The 18,139-nt window shown below is 38.3% G+C and overlaps 2 protein-coding genes across 6 annotated transcripts in view; one reads left to right on the top strand and one right to left on the bottom strand.

The window, feature by feature from the left end:
* LOC110832538 (uncharacterized) lies at nucleotides 1-5,526 on the bottom strand. Its single transcript, XM_022069629.2, has 2 exons — nucleotides 5,178-5,526; nucleotides 1-3,603 (listed from the first exon to the last, which is right to left on the bottom strand). Exons 1-2 carry the CDS (start codon nucleotides 5,460-5,462, stop codon nucleotides 2,752-2,754), a joined length of 1,137 nt encoding a protein of 378 aa, XP_021925321.1. The 5' UTR covers nucleotides 5,463-5,526; the 3' UTR covers nucleotides 1-2,751.
* Nucleotides 5,527-5,596: 70 nt separating this feature from the next.
* LOC110832537 (uncharacterized) overlaps nucleotides 5,597-18,139 on the top strand; it is a 90,497-nt gene continuing 77,954 nt past the window's right edge. For 3 of the 5 annotated variants that reach the window (XM_087343962.1, XM_022069625.2, XM_022069624.2), the window contains exons 1-2: nucleotides 5,597-5,943; nucleotides 8,981-9,170. In XM_087343962.1, coding sequence (XP_087200088.1) covers nucleotides 9,010-9,170 — 161 coding nt within the window. In that variant the 5' untranslated portion in view covers nucleotides 5,597-5,943; nucleotides 8,981-9,009. Of the gene's footprint in view, nucleotides 5,944-8,980; nucleotides 9,171-18,139 lie in introns of those variants that run through there. The other 2 variants (XM_022069626.2, XM_022069627.2) reach the window with 2 other exon arrangements.

Below are 18,139 nucleotides of genomic sequence, written 5' to 3'. Positions count from 1 at the left end.
AAGATATAGTTGTTACAGCTGCAAATATAGAATTAGCAAGAAAGCTTGCATAGTAATTTTCATAATTTCCATGCAAGTGCAGTTCACGTTAATTTACTAAATTCTGCTTCAAGAAGTGCATTTTCCCACAACTTTGTTAAATTGACTGAACAAGTTTTGAAACTACACTCAATTGTGTATAGTGGCTGGGGTTCAATTCCCAGCAGAGGCAAGGATTTTTCTTCCCCGTCATGTCCAGCAAACTCTGGGGTTCACCTGACAACCTCCGCATTGGGTATTAGAGTTTCTTACTTCCTCTGCAGTAAAGCAGCTAGAGTGAGAAGGTGACCACTGACCTCCATGTAGTGCCAAGTTGGTGCTTTAGGTTCTTGGTGTACACCTTCTTGCATGTTGTTTAAGCATGGGAGTAATTTTCTTACATTCATCTTTATGTGAGTTTTATTCTAATTACAATACAACTGCAGACAGAATAAGAGGTATTTCACAAGTATGGGGGGCTCATGGCTCCAGTCAGGTAAGCAGAACTACAAGAATGTGGTTATGTGCTCAAGGGCCAATCATCATTACAGAGAACATGATGGTGAGTTATAAAGGACTAGTCTGTTCTTTTCATATCAGGAAACATAAGTTTTAATTATGACATATGCATCTTTTTATCATCTCTTATAGTCTATTCTGTATGTGCATGGAACAGATGTCAGTATGCACTGGCCTGGGAGTGGTATATTTGCTGAGAGCTGGGGAAGTATCTTTGAGCACTGGCTCAGAAGGGTAAAAATTAATACAAAGTAAAAGTATACGATATTGGAATCATCACTACATTGTCATATTGTAAATTACCTAATATAATGTTATTAATGAAACATGTTAAGATATTCAAAAGTCGAGAGTATCATGTCTGCCAATAGTGTACAACTGTAGCTGCTTCTTTGTTATATGACAAATTTCAAGTACATTCCTCAGAATGTACTAATTTACCTGCATTTCTACTGGAGATGTGTGTGCCAATCATTGGGCTAATCCTCCAAGTGGTGACCTTGGAATCAGAGCAGTTATGCTTACAGGCCTGTCCATGGAAGAAAGTTTCTTTGGACTGGATATTGTTATACTGTGTTACATCAGAAATTGAACTGCCCTTTTTATCGAATTATTATTCTTTCCATTCCTTACTCATTTCAGTATATTGCATAATCTTAAAAAGAAAAGTGTTATGTTCTAATCTTGCAAGTCATATTATGTTTGATGTTACTTTCTGCTTTGTATATTCAAAAGTAAAACGAAAAATCATATCATCTCCATATAAAAGAAACATTGGTGGCAAAGATGATCTATAAATCTGTTCAACAATAAAATTACCATCCTGCAACAAAACTTATATTCTTTATTGATGAAACACTGAAATTCTGCTCTTGTATGTACATAGTAAAGGAAGAAAAATATCCAATTTCATAATAACCTTCAAAATATGGATTCAATCAGTTTATACTTTACTTGATAAGTGATGTACAAAGCTCTTTGTATTTTGTAAATGGTACTGCACACGCATGTATGTCACCCTATACGCTAGACATGAAAGTGCTGAATGTTTTCCCATTAATCAAAGTACCCAGTTTATGTCATGCACATATAAACAGCTTTGTACTTTAATGTAGCATCAGCTGCTGTGTGAAAGCATGTGAAACTAATGAAAATATCTGTATGAATTATAACTTGTGTAAGCCATAATGCATTAACTACATTCATTCATCACATTTGGTTATTTCAAACAACTAATTTGATAATGTATTTATCAATCAGGAAACATAAAGTCAGTCATTAAAACTTGAAGTAGTCACAGTGGTGCAAAATAAGAGTGGAAGAGTTGGTGAAATTCTTATTAATTTAAAACTGTGTGATTAATACAGTGACTGTTGTGAATAAGACTACCTTTGCAGACCAGACTGCAAGAAACCTTAAAAATGAAAGTATTAAACCATGAGCAATGTATTTTCTGTGTTCAAAAGGTTTATTATTGTCAGGTGAAACAAAACATTGACAGTTTTTTCTTTTTGCATTCAATGTTTAATGTGTTGCAAGAGACCCGCCTTGTTTTGTTAAAATCATTATCTTGAAGCATTCGCAATTCAGGCATGAACTGACACAATTTGTCATCAGAAATCTTATCAAAATCAGAAGTTTTTAATTCAACATCACACTTACAATTATATAAAATGAGCTATTTTTGTACATATGTAAACATATCTGTGAAATATATACATAAATGAACAAATTAAATATTCTATTTAAAGAAATAAATATACTGATTAGGGTGCACATTCCCTATGACATTAGAAAACTGTTGTATTTCTCAACCTAAGACACGTGAAGATAATTACTGGATGCGAGGGAGACACCTGTTCTATTGGATCCAGCAGACTGAGCTATTTGCAATCTGTGGACACAGAATACAAAAATGAAGAAGAATCTGATGTATTTGTAGCAATGGAAGTGGAGAAAAGGATTGTTTATCTATGATGAATGATATCTCAAGGATCCCTGAACACATATCGTCCTTGAGAAAGGTGAAACCAAGGAGAAGAATGTTTGAAGTTGGAAAGAGCCAAAATACTGCACCACGAAGTGAAGAGGGTGGAAGAAAAGGAAGGCAGACATGCTACAGTGAATAGAACTCAACAGGATTAAGAGTCTATTAAGTTCTAACATTGTTCTCAAAACACAGGCTGAGTATAATTAAAATATGCACATATTAAGTCAGATTTTCACGTCTGTATTCTTGTAACACTCTTCTGTGAACTCATCTTCATGCATAAGAGCAAAATTATGTAACACACATGCTGCCACAACAACTTTGCTTGCCAACTCAGTGCGAGATACATCAATAAACCTCAGTCTCTGAAACCTTCTTTTCAGCATTTCAAAAGCTTGATCTACCACAGATCTGGCAGTCTGGTGGAGGCTATTGAATCTCAGTTCTTGCTTAGTAAGTGGGCGTCCAGCAGCACACGTGCTATAAGGAGTTAGTAGTGTTGACAACTGTGGGTAATCAGAGCTGCCAAGGATATGTTTATGAGGCTCAATCAAAGGATCTGTGTGACTTGAAAGTCGAGTATACAGAGGACTTCCAACAAGGACCCTCAACTTGCTTGTCTGTCCAGGGAATCCTGCACACACATCACGGAACGCCTGCTTGTCATCACAAACTGCTTGCAAGACGACAGTGTACTGTCCCGTTTGTTCATTTTTAAATCTTGCAGCTTCTTCCTGTGACTCCGGCTCTCTAATCTCAACATGGCAAGCACCAATCACACCAATAACACCTGGGAAACCATATTTATTTTCAAATGAGACTGATATTTCATCAGACTCCTCGGGGTCTGGCCATTGGATATACTTTCCAGCCAAGATGGTCAGTTCACTACAGATATGATGGAATATTCGGTATACCGTCCCTTTGCTGAGTTCAAATAATCTGGCTGCAGCCATGTATGACTGGTTGTTGCCCATGAGCCAAGCTGTTAAAAGAACTTTCTTTTCAACAGGAACTAAGGGGTGGACTGCTTCAGGAGACACTATTAATCTCTTCTCAACAATACAAACTAAACTCTGAAAAGAAAAACAAATGAGTAACTTATATCACTATAAGGCCTTCTGTTATGTATTACAATATGGTACAATATTTTTATTTTCCGTCTATACACAAACTTAAAATAATGTTGTTTAAAATTATTTTAAGTTTGTGTATAGACGGAAAATAAAAATATTGTATCAATAAAACACAAACATGACGCAATTAAGATATAAATTACAATATGGTAATTAGATGGCTGCGTTCATTCCCCTGATGATGGAGGCAGTGAAACATTGGTAAACATCTACCAGACGTCACAGTGCTAAAACTCAGAAGGCAGCTATCTCTGTACTCATTGCCATGAGAACCTCTACTATAATTGCTTGTCACCTGAAATGTGTCTCATAAGATGTGCAGGTAGTTGCACATCTTCAAACCATAAAATAATCAGGTCAGTAATGCCATAATTAAATAATTTCACCAGTAACAGATTATGTACATCATTATACATGGGGGACGATGATGATCTCTCATCCAAAGTAGGTTTGTACAATTCAATTTGGCATACACAACGATCAAATTAAAATGAATAATATAATCAAATTTTGTTTTAAAAATCTTACCATGCACTCCAGCCTCTGAATTCTGAACACGCTTGACCAAATTCACTGTCAGCATTATTCAATTTCTTCTTTTATTTTACAAAAATATATCTAACATCAACATTTGCGTCAGATGAAAGATAACTAACTCTTGAGTCCAGCCAAGTTCTGGGACTAAAGTAAGCTCCTTTGAGTACCAAGGCTGTAATAATGTGCTAGCTAGTCAGACAAACATGGACACCTCAAGAGCTATGATACATGAATATGGAACATGGAAGTAACAATGGTAGATGTACATATTATTTACACTAACAACAAATGCTGGTTTTATTTATTTAGTGTTCTGTCTGACGACAGGTCCATATGAACAGGATCCTTCCATCCTTTTCTCGGACTGGGACCTGTTCATATACGTTCTTGGCAGATGATCCAGAAGTGGTTTGCCATTGCCTTCTTCTGTGTGTGAATGGAGTAATTGAAACCGGGGAAGCCCCCGGAGGAAAACTCCGTGTTGCCTAGACCACGGCCTTGCCCAACACAAGTTATAAATTCGGGCACCGCCGGGAAAATGCTGGTATAGAACCTGAAATTAGGCCACAATCGCTTCCTTCCATATCCTTTCCACTTCATTATTTACCATCATCCTCTCATTCGAAGCTATATAATCTGAGCTACTGAATAACCGTCCTAATATAAACTACAAATAAACAATCCATTCAACCTGCTTCAACTAAACTACAGTAACCTGATCTAAAATAATATTACAACCAAGGTAAACTACACGAACCTAACCTCACTTAATACAACATTGGTCGGGAAAGTAATAAAACCGAATCAATGGTCGATTAAATATAATATATCGGGTGGTCCGGTGCCAGCATCCTCCTTGAATAGGCTACAAAGCACATATATAAAGTATTGTAAAAGACAAGAGTAGCAAAGCAGTTCGAGAAATAGTGGGTGGTACATGTCTACCGATTAACCAGTAATAGTATTGATTGTCATACTTGAATAGTACTTCTGTTCATCCTGAAATACTTCTTGAAGTCAGCATCTCTGCATTTTACAAGAGTTTCGTAATTTGGGTCTGGTTTGTGCAACCGCGGAGCAATCTCTTCCAGATTATTTTCTGCGCTGTCCTTTGCTACAAGTAATGAGGTTAAAATATGATGACGAGATGATCCCATTTCAGATTTAATAAAATTATAGACATGGTTAGTTGACGATTTTGATAGTTCTGTCAAAGCAAAATTTAGGAGAGCCTCCTTCACCCCATCTGCACTCCTAGCCATAATATCCAAATTCTGGAGTCTCTTTCTCCTTGTTCTTCCTTCTAAAGATTGGCGGCAGATGGCTCTATAATACATCTGTCATCAACATGATTGTGTGTGCGTATCCAGGCTGTGGAGACTGTAGTAGTTCCTAATCTTGCTACACTGCAGCACTCCTGCAAGTAGGTGGTCTGTGTTTGTAAGTTTCATACGGTGTCTGCGATATCAATGGAAAGAAGATACGGATAATTTTTGCCGTCAGTGACAGTCATGACAGCTGTTGTGTGATGATGGTTTCGAGTTGAATGTGTTACTTATTGTATGTTAACTTTGTGTATTATCATTTATAATCTACAGTGTATGAATTTGTTATCACGTGTGCCGAGAATGAAATATTCAGTGATTTTGTGGTACTGAAGTCGGATTATATGCGTAGTATTTAACTTGAGAAAGTTACAACATGTTTACTATCACTACCAGTTGTTGCAGAGTAAAATGAAAAGTAAGGAATGTTTTTAGATTATTTGACCCTTAATTCTGTATCGTGTTGTATGTAACACTTCTATAAGATGCGCGATAGTCATATGGTTTATGCTTATGTTTTACTTAAGGGTATATAAAGGGGTAGAGATACCTGTGGATATACACACTATACTAGTTTAACGCTCCACCCCTTTGCTGTGTGGATAACCGTGATGAAAGTTGTTTGAAATTAAAGATATTAATTTGTGTGCTGGTGAGGGTGGACATATAAGAGTTAGGTGTGAAGATTCCAAATTTTTTAACATTCAGTGGGAAGGTATGAGCATAAAGATACAAAATGTAATTTTAAACACCTACCCATTGGAAGGTTAGGGGATTGATAATCTAAATTAGTAAGCTGGGCATTCAGTTAACACATGGGATATTCTCTGATAATTTGAAGTAATAGAATAATGAACAAATTGTGTACACATGGTATTCACTTTTATTAGGTTGTATTACAGATATCTTAGGATTGTGGGTGTGGATTGCTAGAGTTTCATCCCTGTGTGAGGATGAAATTGAACAGATTTAGGTATTGTCCATTGACATGCACTTGTGAACACAGCTTGATGAAGCTCCCGGTTTGCCAAAAGCAGTAAATTGTGTAGTGAGTACGACACCAACATGTATGTTTTCAGACTTGCTGAATAATCTATAGATTTCCAGGAATTTAAGTACTTCTTGACTGTGTCATAGATGTTAAAGTATGCAAAACTATAATTTTACCTGTTGTGTTGGAGTGCAGCTTGGTATGTCCCAGGGTGCTGAGGAGAATACTTGGACCTAAGAGGGATAAATTAACAGTTGGCTGAAGTAAATTGCATAATGAGGGGCTCCATAATTTCTCCTCTTTACCAAATATTATTAGGATGGTGGCATGGCATGTGTGGGGGAGATTAAAAATGTATGTAACATTTTTGTTGGAGAGTCTAAAGAGATGAGACTATTCAGAAAACCTGGGAGTAGATAGGATAATATTAAAATGGTTTTAGGAAAATTGTGCAAGTGTGGATAGGATTTATTGAGCTCAGGATAGAGACCAAAGGCAGGTTGTGAATACAGTAATGAACCTTCGGGCTCCATAGCAAAGAATTTCTTGACTATCTGAGTGACTATAAGCTACTTGAACCTAGTTTATTATTGAGATTTAAGGTTTTTGTGGCAGTAAAAATGTATAAACTTTTAGGTGGGTACAAACATCTTCAGGGCTGAAATGTTACAGTTACTGTTAGTTGGCCCTGTCTCCTGTCCATCCCACTTTCAGTTGACATATTACTGTTGTCAAAAATATTGTATTTCCTTGTGTGCAAAAATTTAACTATATTCTATATTTTCCATATTTTGTTTGTCAAAAGCACAGATGATGGAGTTTCCAGTTTGGACTACCATATGAGTATGCCTGTTAATTGAGTTTTGACGTACTGAATTTCTCATGCCCTCTTGGTTTTCAAATGTTTTGTTCTGCAAATAGTACCAAATCATATTCATATGCTGGCCTTATGTTGGGGCACCACTTGTGTAATGGCCAGACTTGTTTATCCTTTTAGGGATAAACCAATCAGCAGTGGTTTCCAGCCCTGACAAGCACAACCATTCTTGACAATGAAAGTTGTCACTGATGCATGAAAGCTTGCATAACTTGTTATTTAGCCAATTAGTCATTTAATTTGAAGGATACTCACAAAAAACAGTATGTATTAACTAACTCCATGGTGCAGGATGTCTTTAGCAACGTTTATAGTTGCCCAGCTGCTCAACTACTTTCCTATATTTGTAGAACAAGAATGTTAATTATATTCAGAAATTTCTCACTATTCAGGCCAGATGAATTCAGTGCACACACTGGAAATTTCTGTAAGATCAGTTTATTTATTATCCTTCCATCTGTACTTAGGTCTGTTTAAATGGTTGAGGTTTTAATACGGGTAATTGTACATGGACTTGTAGGTATATACCGATGGCATGTTAATGTATGTTGGCAATAATATTTTAATGAAATATAAATCAGTAAACATTACAGTGATTTTTAAGACTGAAAAAGATATATGTACAAATTACTACAACAGTTTTTACACTTGTAGAATTTTGTGATGATAGATTGTTTTAGGTGTTCTTTGCCCTTCGTTTTAAGCAAAAATGACCTTATGGGCCCGTTGATATCCACTTGTCTATTAAGTCTTTAAAGCCGAAGAGTCCCTGCTACCATCTATCAATGGTCTTATAAATCACAGCTTCATACTTGAGAATGGTTGAATGGATTTTTATTATATTTGGCACAGAGATAATGGAGTGCAGTGCACAGCCATGCTTTTCAATTTTCTGCACTTTGCAACATCAGATACTTAAATTTGTGACGTTGGTCGATCAAGACGGCATTAAGCACTATCCTCTGCGGATGCGTAATGACGGCATCGTCCTTGATGTCATGATCTGCCTTGCTGAAGGTCCTCTCCGGTGTTGTGCGCCTGTACGCATATAATAACTTGAGAATGGCAGAACGGAGTTCTATGAAATGTGATACAAACGTAATGCCAGTTGAATCGAATCCAAAATCGCACGTTTTAATTGTCTGTAGTTGGTAATGCCAGTGTGACAGATGCGCAAAGTCGTGAGGTGCGACGTTGACGACGCCATTGCCCATAATTATCAGCGCATGCGTGATGACGTCGTCGGTCTGGTTGGTGGATGACTTCGTCCATACTCATGTAATAACTCAAGAATGGCTGTATGGATTTTGATGAAACTTGTTATGGACTTTGTGCCATTTGAGGCAAATTCAAAGTCGGTTTTTAATTGCCTACAGTTGATATTTCGTCCCCGACGGGGGCAGAGGATTTTTCCTCTAGTCTCTGCGTCCAGACCGTTCGTTAATTGAGGGATAATTTTACTCCTAATAATGCTGAAATAAAGCGCGGATATGCGAAAAGCTGAACAGCGAATGCGCGTATGAGATCCACGCGTGTTTACTTGTGTGCGTGTTAATAAATTGATAAGAAACACGTGCATTTGTTTAGGCTCTGAATGAGGAGTTACTGGGGTGCCCATGTTGCTGCAGCCGAGCTGGCATGATGTCGTTCCTGCCGCAGTTACAGCGGACCAGGCTGTTTCGCACCCACCACCAACAAAACTGGAGGAGCTCCAGCGAAATCTCAAATCTGGATGGACTGTTCATATCGCACAGGACGGGAGACTCTACTATTGCAAGTGAGCTACAACTTTTGTTGTTTTGAATCTTACAGCGGTTTGGGTTTGGTGCTGTGGAGTATTTATGCTTTACACGCTTATGGATGGAACAGTTTCACTGCACGTTATGCATTCGGTGCATTTCGGATGAAAATATTCTGTCAAATATGACTCTGTTTAGAGGAATTTTATAGTCGCAAATGAAAGGTGTTATTACGAAGTTGATGTCAGGGACAAAAGTTGAATTTTATTGAGAGGAAATATTGAGTTGATGTTTAAATTACGGTTAATTAAGAGACTGATTGACTGATGCTAAAGGAATACACATAATTTTCAAAGGAATAAAGCAAGTATGGAAGCATCTGTGCTAAGTAGAAGTATCTTATTATTTAAGTTTAATCATAACCATTTAACTTTTTAATATTTTTATTTTTTAATGATTTAAATAATAATTTAGTAATTTTTTCACATTCTTTTACTGGTGATACTGTTATGTAGGGACATTATATGTTCATTTCATTGTATTTTCTTATATTATTTCCATGACTTTAATTGCCAGAAACAAGATCTGTATCATTATTTAACATTCTTTATTCTCTGTGCAATTCCAGTGCTATTTGACGCATGATACCACGAGAAGTCATAATATTAAATTAATTATTCTGTTTTGTCCGTCTAATCACAATTATATTTAAAATTTAAAATTTACAAATAAGATAATTAAATTATCATTTTATGTTCCACATCGAATAATCGATTTACATTTGGAACATTTTTACATGTTGATTATTCGATGTGGAACATAAAATGATAATTTAATTATCTTATTTGTAAATTTTAAATTTTAAATATAATTGTGATTAGACGGACAAAACCGAATAATTAATTTAATATTTGATTCACAATATGACGCAATTATAATATTTTATCATAATATTAATATAATCTACTGCATAAAATATATACCATTCTGATTCAAATTCAAAATGAATGTTTCACGTGTCAAAAACCGTACTTTCTGCCTGTTTTAAAAGGACATTTTGTTAGCTGTTATTGAATCTGACTGCCTTTCAATATTTTCATTTTAGGCAGTGTACAATTTAAATTTAAAAAAAAAAGAAATCACTACAAGATTTCCAGTAATTTACAATTTAGACTCTGATTATACTTTGATATTAATTCGAATAAGTATCCATATAATTTTTATCAGTTTGCTGTTGTATCGAAGCTTAGATTGAATGAAATGGATAGATGATCATGAACGATGATAATTAAGAATTTGGGAATAGGCAGTTATGGGCTGTTTTAGGGTTTTTTCTTGGAAGACTGAAGAAAATCAGGACAACCTGGTAGAAAGTTTAGAAAGGCTTAGAAATACCCAGAGAAGTGCAGAATATTACCACCTGCTTCATTTTGAGTGTAGGTAGGAAGGTAAAAGTTATTCCGTTGTTCAAAATTCGCTCTATGAAAACACGTGGATATGTGGATGGAAATTCCATGCATTCTTAATCTGGGTACTAGGTGAAGGCGAATTGCCAGTTACTTTGTGTCCGGTGAGTGATTGTGAAAATGTGATCTGGTTCAAGATTGTGTCCAGACACAGTAATGAATGGACTTTCAGATTCCATGAAAGCAGGAATGTGTTGATCATATGAGTAACTCACCACTGTGCAAGAAGCAGTCAACTTTTACGCTTAATTTTACGTGAAGAACAATTTAATTCAATTAATTATCTAAAAAAAATAGCTTATCATGCAAGAAAATTGTACGCTACAAATATGGGTTCGATCAGAGGATTTTTCCTCTAGCCTCTGGGGCCCACCCAGCCTCCTGTCCAGTGGGTACCGGGGACCTTTTCCCGGGGCGTGATGCCGACCACTCACCGCCATCTAGTGCCGAGGTTAAGAATGAGTAGGAGCTGTAGCTCCACTCCCCCCAAGCGACTAAATGGCGTGAAATGTAACGCGTTTTATTTGGGTTTTGATTTTGAGAACCGCTAATCTATGCAGTGTAGTATCTGTACTGTTTGTTTTTGTTATCAACAATATTGGCATAATTTCTGTATTGTTTCTGAGTTTCTTTGCTTATTTAACGACACTTTCTCAGCTACAGTGGTGGTTATCGTCTGACAAGGGGATGGTTATTAATGACGAACTAGGGAATAAGGGAAGGAAGTTTTGGGGGATGATTTTGAGGAACTATTCAGGGTTTTTTTTTTACAGAGGAACTGAGGAATCTACGAACGAACGAACTCAGGTAAAGAATGGAACTTGGACATTCAGTCAGTGATAGTCAGCTGTTGATTAGTTTTGTCGGGAATACAGGAATGTTTGCAGTTGATGAACGTGGAGAGCAGTGAGAACTCATTTCGGGAAATTGTTCAATTTGTCACCGCGACATTGGGGTCACTTTCGTTTTCATTATCAAGGACACGGTAATGTTTGCGAGGAGGAAACAAGACCACCCACCACTGTTGGCGGCAGCTGGCAAGATGCCTTTGAATGTTTTTTGTGGTACTTATGCATAGATCCGGTTTTGAAATGTGTGTGAGTCGAGTGGAGGCAACCATAATAGCAGACCCCTGGACCAGAAATAGTCTGTCAGTCTGTCTCTGCTCCTCCCAGGGTTGCCCAGAGGAACAGCTTCCAGAGAAGTAACCGTTTGACCCAATTTTGGACGACCGGGGTTTGTTTCGCGGCAGGGACGATAGATTTTTTTTCTTCGCCAATGTATTTAGGCTTTGTCTGCTATCGGATGGGTGCCGGGGACTCTTTATACGGGGGTGAAGCTTAGAACTCGCCTCTAGAAAGAGCGAAGGTGAAGAATGGGTTACGCCCACCTCCACTCCCCACACGGCTTCGTAGTTTGGTGCGAAATTAGCTAGGAACAATTGAATAAAAATTTACTTGGATATTATCCATCGTCTAGTAATAAAACGTAAAAACGACGTTTCGGAGATGAGGCTCTATCTCCGGAGATAGGGATTAGCTCTATCTAGTGGGCCCAACTGAGTAGGAACCTGAAGACGGAGATAGAGCCTCATCTCCGAAACGTCGTTTTTACGTTTTATTACTAGACGATGGATAATATCCAAGTAAATTTTTATTCAATTGACTCTTCACCATCGTCAAGAAGTTTTAGATTTGATAAGCTAGGAACAACCTTACTTTTTTTTTATTACACAGAATTTTGGACGGGAAATCGGTTGAAAATGGGAATTTGGAAGAATTAGGAGGAGACGTGAGAATAAAGCTGAGGGAAAGTTTAAGGAAACTGACTCGTGACTATGTAAGGTGCGTGAACCAATCACAGGTGGTGGGCCTTGGTTTTGGCGGTTTTAGAACTGTGGATTTTACCAGCACAATGTTTGTTGCTGGTAAAGTAAAGTAAAGTTTGTCCCACTATACGCCATGTAGGCGTTTTGGGGTGAGTGGAGGTATAGCTCCTCTCTTCCTTGACCTCGGCACTAGATGGGGGTGAGTGGTCAGCATCACGCCCCGGCCGGCTTTACCCCCGGGAAAGGACCCCGGTACCCATTGTAGAGGAGGCTGGGTGGGCCCCAGAGCCGGTCTGGACGCAGAGGCTAGAGGAAAAATCCTGCCCCCCATCGGGGATCGAACCCCGGTCGTCCAGCCCGTAACTAGTCACTATACTGACTGAGCTATCCCGGCTCTTGTTTGTTGCTGGTACTCTTTATTATTATTATTATTATTATTATTATTATCCGGAATAGATCAGCCAGTAAATCTCGGTCCAGTTCCGTCCAAGGACCAGAACTTCTGAGTCATAGTGCCCTGAAGATGGAGCCGGTATGCTCTTCCGAAGCGTTAGTATCAATTTGACCTCGAGAACCTCAGATCTTATACGGTGATGAAAAGTCATCACACTGTACGTCACATCTGTTGTGAATGACCATACTTTATTTTCACCACCAAAGGCTGTACTGCCTGACGGTCTCCATGGGTTTCCTCAGTCCCACCAGGACAATTAGTATGTTCACCGTTTGAAGCCCGGATCGAAAAACACTTCGTTGCAGAGACGGTCGGTCGATCTACATGAAAGATTCGCTGTACGAAGCCACAAATACACTCTGTAAAGAAAATGCGTAAATATTATATGAGGTGGTACAGATAATTACGTATATTTTAAAATGTTAATATTAAGCCACGACCTCGTCATTTCCAATTCATTTTTATTTAATCTATCATTCAACCGTGTTTACGTTAAGAAATTGAAGACTTCTTTAAATAAACCAGGAATTAGTAAATAAAACATATCCAGTGGAATTCGATTACGTGACCTGAGAGTGCATGCTCCACGAGACCTTGTGACCCCAGTCGACCCCCAAACTACTTTGCTGCAGTGATCTCGCCTTTTCGGCTGGGGCGGGGCGGGGTGGGGGGACTTCCCATTGAACGAGTTAGCCTACACTGAAATTGGAAGTGAAGCTGGTCGAGTTTTTTTATCAGTGTTCTGTCGTAGGTTTCTTGCTTTTTCATCCACTAAATCAGACCGTGAAGACGCTAGTTTGATAACTATGATGCTTGTTGCTTCTCAGATCACTCAAGTGGGCCTACAGTTTATACGAATTAAGCCTAGTATTTATAATATTAAAGTAAAACTAGGAATTCGATCCCATGGAAATAATATACCTTACACGGTGGTCTAGCGGTTAGAACGCTGGCCTTGTAATCCTGGGGTCTCGGGTTCGATTCCCGGCGGTGCCCGAATTTATAACTTGTGTTGGGCAAGGCCGTGGTCTAGGCAACACGGAGTTTTCCTCCGTGGCATCCCAACAATTACTCCATTCACACACAGAAGAAGGCAATGGCAAACCACTTCTGGATCATTTGCCAAGAACGTATATGAACAGGTCCCAGTCCGAGAAAAGGATGGAAGGATCCTGTTCATATGGACCTGTCGTCAGACAGAACACTAAAAAATAATAAGATGAGGTGGTCTAGCGGTTAGAACGCTGGCCTTGTAATCCTGGGGTCTCGGATTCGATTCCCGGCGGTGCCCGAATTTATAACTTGTGTTGGGCAAGGCCGTGGTCTAGGCAACACGGAGTTTTCCTCCGTGGCATCCCAACAATTACTCCATTCACACACAGAAGAAGGCAATGGCAAACCACTTCTGGATCATCTGCCAAGAACGTATATGAACAGGTCCCAGTCCGAGAAAAGGATGGAAGGATCCTGTTCATATGGACCTGTCGTCAGACAGAACACTAAATAATAAAATAAGTGACAACTCCCAAACTTTATGTTAACCAAGATTAATTTATTTTTATATGAGCAAATGTAATTGGGCGGTGGATCCGTTTTATTTGATTTAAAATAGTTCTCTGTTTGTAAATGAATAAAACAAGATTTATTTTAGCACGGATGGGCTGAATGTAGCCTGTTGATGGTGAAGTTTGCATCGAAATACATTTTGTACGTTAATAAAATGTATTCATTGGCAATGTCACTTCTTTTCGACTCACGAAACCACTTAAACCTCTGCATATAATGTCGTAACTTCGTGGAGGAGCTAACAGTCGCTGAGCTGGTTAAGAAATTTCTCGTCTTCTCTTCGCAAAAGCTTTTCGACTTTTTAGGAGGTCCACAGTTTGATTCTCGACTTGGTTAATGTGTATTCTCACTTTCCCCGTTTGGTTTGGACCGGGTGGAGTGCATTTATAAGATGTTTTATTTTCGTTTATACAATTATAATATATTAATTATGGTTTTTAACCACAACGTGTTTCGCTGTAAGATATGACCATCATCAGGTGTCATACGATCGATAAAGTTAAAAATTTAATTGTATGACGCTTTTAATTTAATGTGTATTAAAATGTATTAAAGATTAAATAAATATGAGATGTGTGGGACCTGTAGCATACGTGGAAGAATGAAAACCTCAAGGGTTCAGGTAATTTTTGGAGACCTGGGAATAGATGGATAGGGCACTATTGAAATAGGTTGTGAAGTCGTGAACTGATAGATTCCATATCAGGCTTTTGTGACAGCGGAGATTAATTGCGAGAAATGGACATGATATTAAAAATAAGAAAGTTCGTGATTGTTTATGAGATAAGAAATGCATGTGAAATTGTGCTGGGGAAACCGGTCACTTGGAAGACCGAGAAAGGTATGGTGATTGAACTGTATCGAAATTTGCTTGAGTTCTTGTCTACTGGCGAGCGAGCCTTGATACTAGTGATGTTGGGCCCTGACATTATCCGAGGGTTGGTTTCGGGAGTCTGCGCGTTGAGGGTGCCACATGGCTCTGACAGCCGGGTTAGGAAGTTGGGAAGATGCCCTGTTAAATGGGGTCGAAGACAGGGGATAGCTTGTGAAGTTTATAAACGATGGTTTGGGTGTTGAGTAAGGGTTTATAGGGGATGGGAAAGGGAGAAGTAATTTTCTCCCCCTTGTAGTGTAACGTTGTTTTTGTAATACGCCAGAAGACACATGTGATCGAAGTGCATTGAGTTTCGATCTGTGAAACTCGATATAAGGTGATCGACCTATCGCTGTAAAGGAGCAGTCACATTTGAAATACGATGTTTTTTTATGCAGGTATGCGAAATGACCTGAAAGTGGGTGATTGACAAGGATAATCGACTATAAATAAGACGCAATATTCCTGTGTCTCAGGAATGCTTTGATGATTATCAAACAAAGGGAAGGCTAAACCAGTTTAATGCTGTTGTAGTTACGGTTTTATTGAATGCGTTTGGCGTCAGAACAGCCTAAAATAGTCCAATCGATGAAGATAAGATACAAGTTTGACATGCTACTGCTGTCTGTAGAATTATAAGTTGCTTCCTGTCTCTATTAGTTGCTACTAGCTCGCAAGTATAAGGGTGCTGACCTAATAGTACGCTCATATAGTCAAGAAATTCCCTGCCTTTTATGGAACCATGTGTTATCGGGCCTTATCCTGAGCTAAATTAATCGAATCCACCTCCAAACCGAATTTCCTGATATCCGTTTTAATATTATCCTCCCATCTCACCGCTGTGAGAACCTGAGATCTCAAAGCCAGGATTCAGTCCTAAATGCCTATGTGGACGCCTGGTGACAGTCTGTTCACCCCTCACTTCCTGTCTGCGACTGACGAAACACGGGCAATCTGCCCCTTCAGTTCGTCGGAAGTGCCCATTGATGTATGCAGTCCACTGAAACTCTTCAAGAATAACACAGTCCTTGATATGCAGAAAAGGTTAGGAAATGTACGTGGCAGCTTACATTAGCGTTAATGTTAGCTTTTAATTGTAGAATAACGCAATAATTGATATGCAGAACCAGTTAGGAAATATGCAAATAACTTAACGATTCTTACGTGGTTGCTGTGTTAATGCCGACAGATTTGTAATTCATAAATGCAGAGTTTTTATTCTTGCTTATAAATAGAATAATATTACGTAGACGAACAAGGGTCTCCAGTTTTTTTTTTTTTTTTTTTTTTTTTTGATAAAAGTAGTCGTACGGTTCTTGAGTTATAAGATGACAGCAGAAATATTGCTTTTTGTTGTTGGTGGTCTAGCGGTCAGAACGCTGGCCTTGTAATCCTGGGGTCTCGGGTTCGATTCCCGGCGGTGCCCGAATTTATAACTTGTGTTGGGCAAGGCCGTGGTCTAGGCAACACGGAGTTTTCCTCCGTGGCATCCCAACAATTACTCCATTCACACACAGAAGAAGGCAATGGCAAACCACTTCTGGATCATCTGCCAAGAACGTATATGAACAGGTCCCAGTCCGAGAAAAGGATGGAAGGATCCTGTTCATATGGACCTGTCGTCAGACAGAACACTAAATAATAAATAAAATCACGAAAACAGCAAGACTTCGAAAAAAATGTGGTTCGTATTTAATTCCAAGTTTCTTCGCTCCGATAAATATTTAGCGAGTACGCGTGGTATGTGCACATAAACGCAAGGGCTTCGTGTAGAGTTTACCTTATTGTCTGATTTTAATCGAAGTTGGAATGTATCGAAACATTTCAGAAATATTTTCCAGTATCATTTGATTAAAATCAGACCAGCTGGTCTCGAGTTGTTTTATGTTTATATACATATAACACAGAAATAGCGAAGCTAACACGCACATTTTTGCAGACAGCTCTTAAAAAGGGCCCTGTCATACTTAAATCAGGAAAGTTTAGCGTTTATTTACTTTTCATGCTATCGACTCTAGGTTACTCGTGGGAGTCGTAACAGTCGATATTAAGGTAGTGCAGTATATCGATTCTGACGCTTGCCTTCAGGGAACGTGGTAAAGATGGTCTGGAGTAACTGATCACGTTTTGTAGTTTTGAGGTTAAATTAAAGCCACAGAACTTCGTTTGAATTCGGCTGAATGTATTTTGATGTCAGTTCTGTTTAACTTACTGGACTCGTATAGTAGTTGACGTTGGGATCACTGATGTAGAATGATGCACGTAAAGTGAACTCTTAATGTGGAGTTTTGTGGTAGGTGTTGGTGTCTGCACTCAAATTTGGCAGGTAAATTCAGTTTTGATTCGTACTGGTACAGTATATTCTTTGTTTTAAATTCAAATTTCTGAAAAACATCCAGAAAATGCATGCCACATGAATTTTTTTTTTTGGATATTTATTATTGTTTGAAACATTTTTCGATGTGGTGTGTAAGTAACAAAATATATATATATAAATAGATGAAGTCTGAAAGTTGATATATCTTATGCCAACCCATCAGCGAGCGCGCAGCAAAGAATCAGATTTATTACCCAGCAGCCCTGATGATGAGAGCAGAGATTGTTCTCGAAACGTTGGCAGAAGATATATGGTTTATTCATCGTTCAGCCACCTAACGCGACTTGTAACCCATAGAATCTTCCATCAACTTCAGTCGCCGCGAAAGCTTCAATTTATACATTAAACATTATTTTATTAAAATGTAAACGATGGAGAAAATTTAAGAAACCTATTTTACTGTTTACATAAAATAGTTTATTATGTTCTGTGCCGCGTAACA

The sequence above is a fragment of the Zootermopsis nevadensis genome, unplaced genomic scaffold (assembly GCF_977971745.1).
Source record: "Zootermopsis nevadensis isolate Lab colony 2312 unplaced genomic scaffold, Znev_1.0 Znev_ptg000007l, whole genome shotgun sequence".
Lineage (NCBI taxonomy): Eukaryota > Metazoa > Arthropoda > Insecta > Blattodea > Termopsidae > Zootermopsis > Zootermopsis nevadensis.
This window is presented reverse-complemented; position numbering and strand designations above follow the sequence as displayed.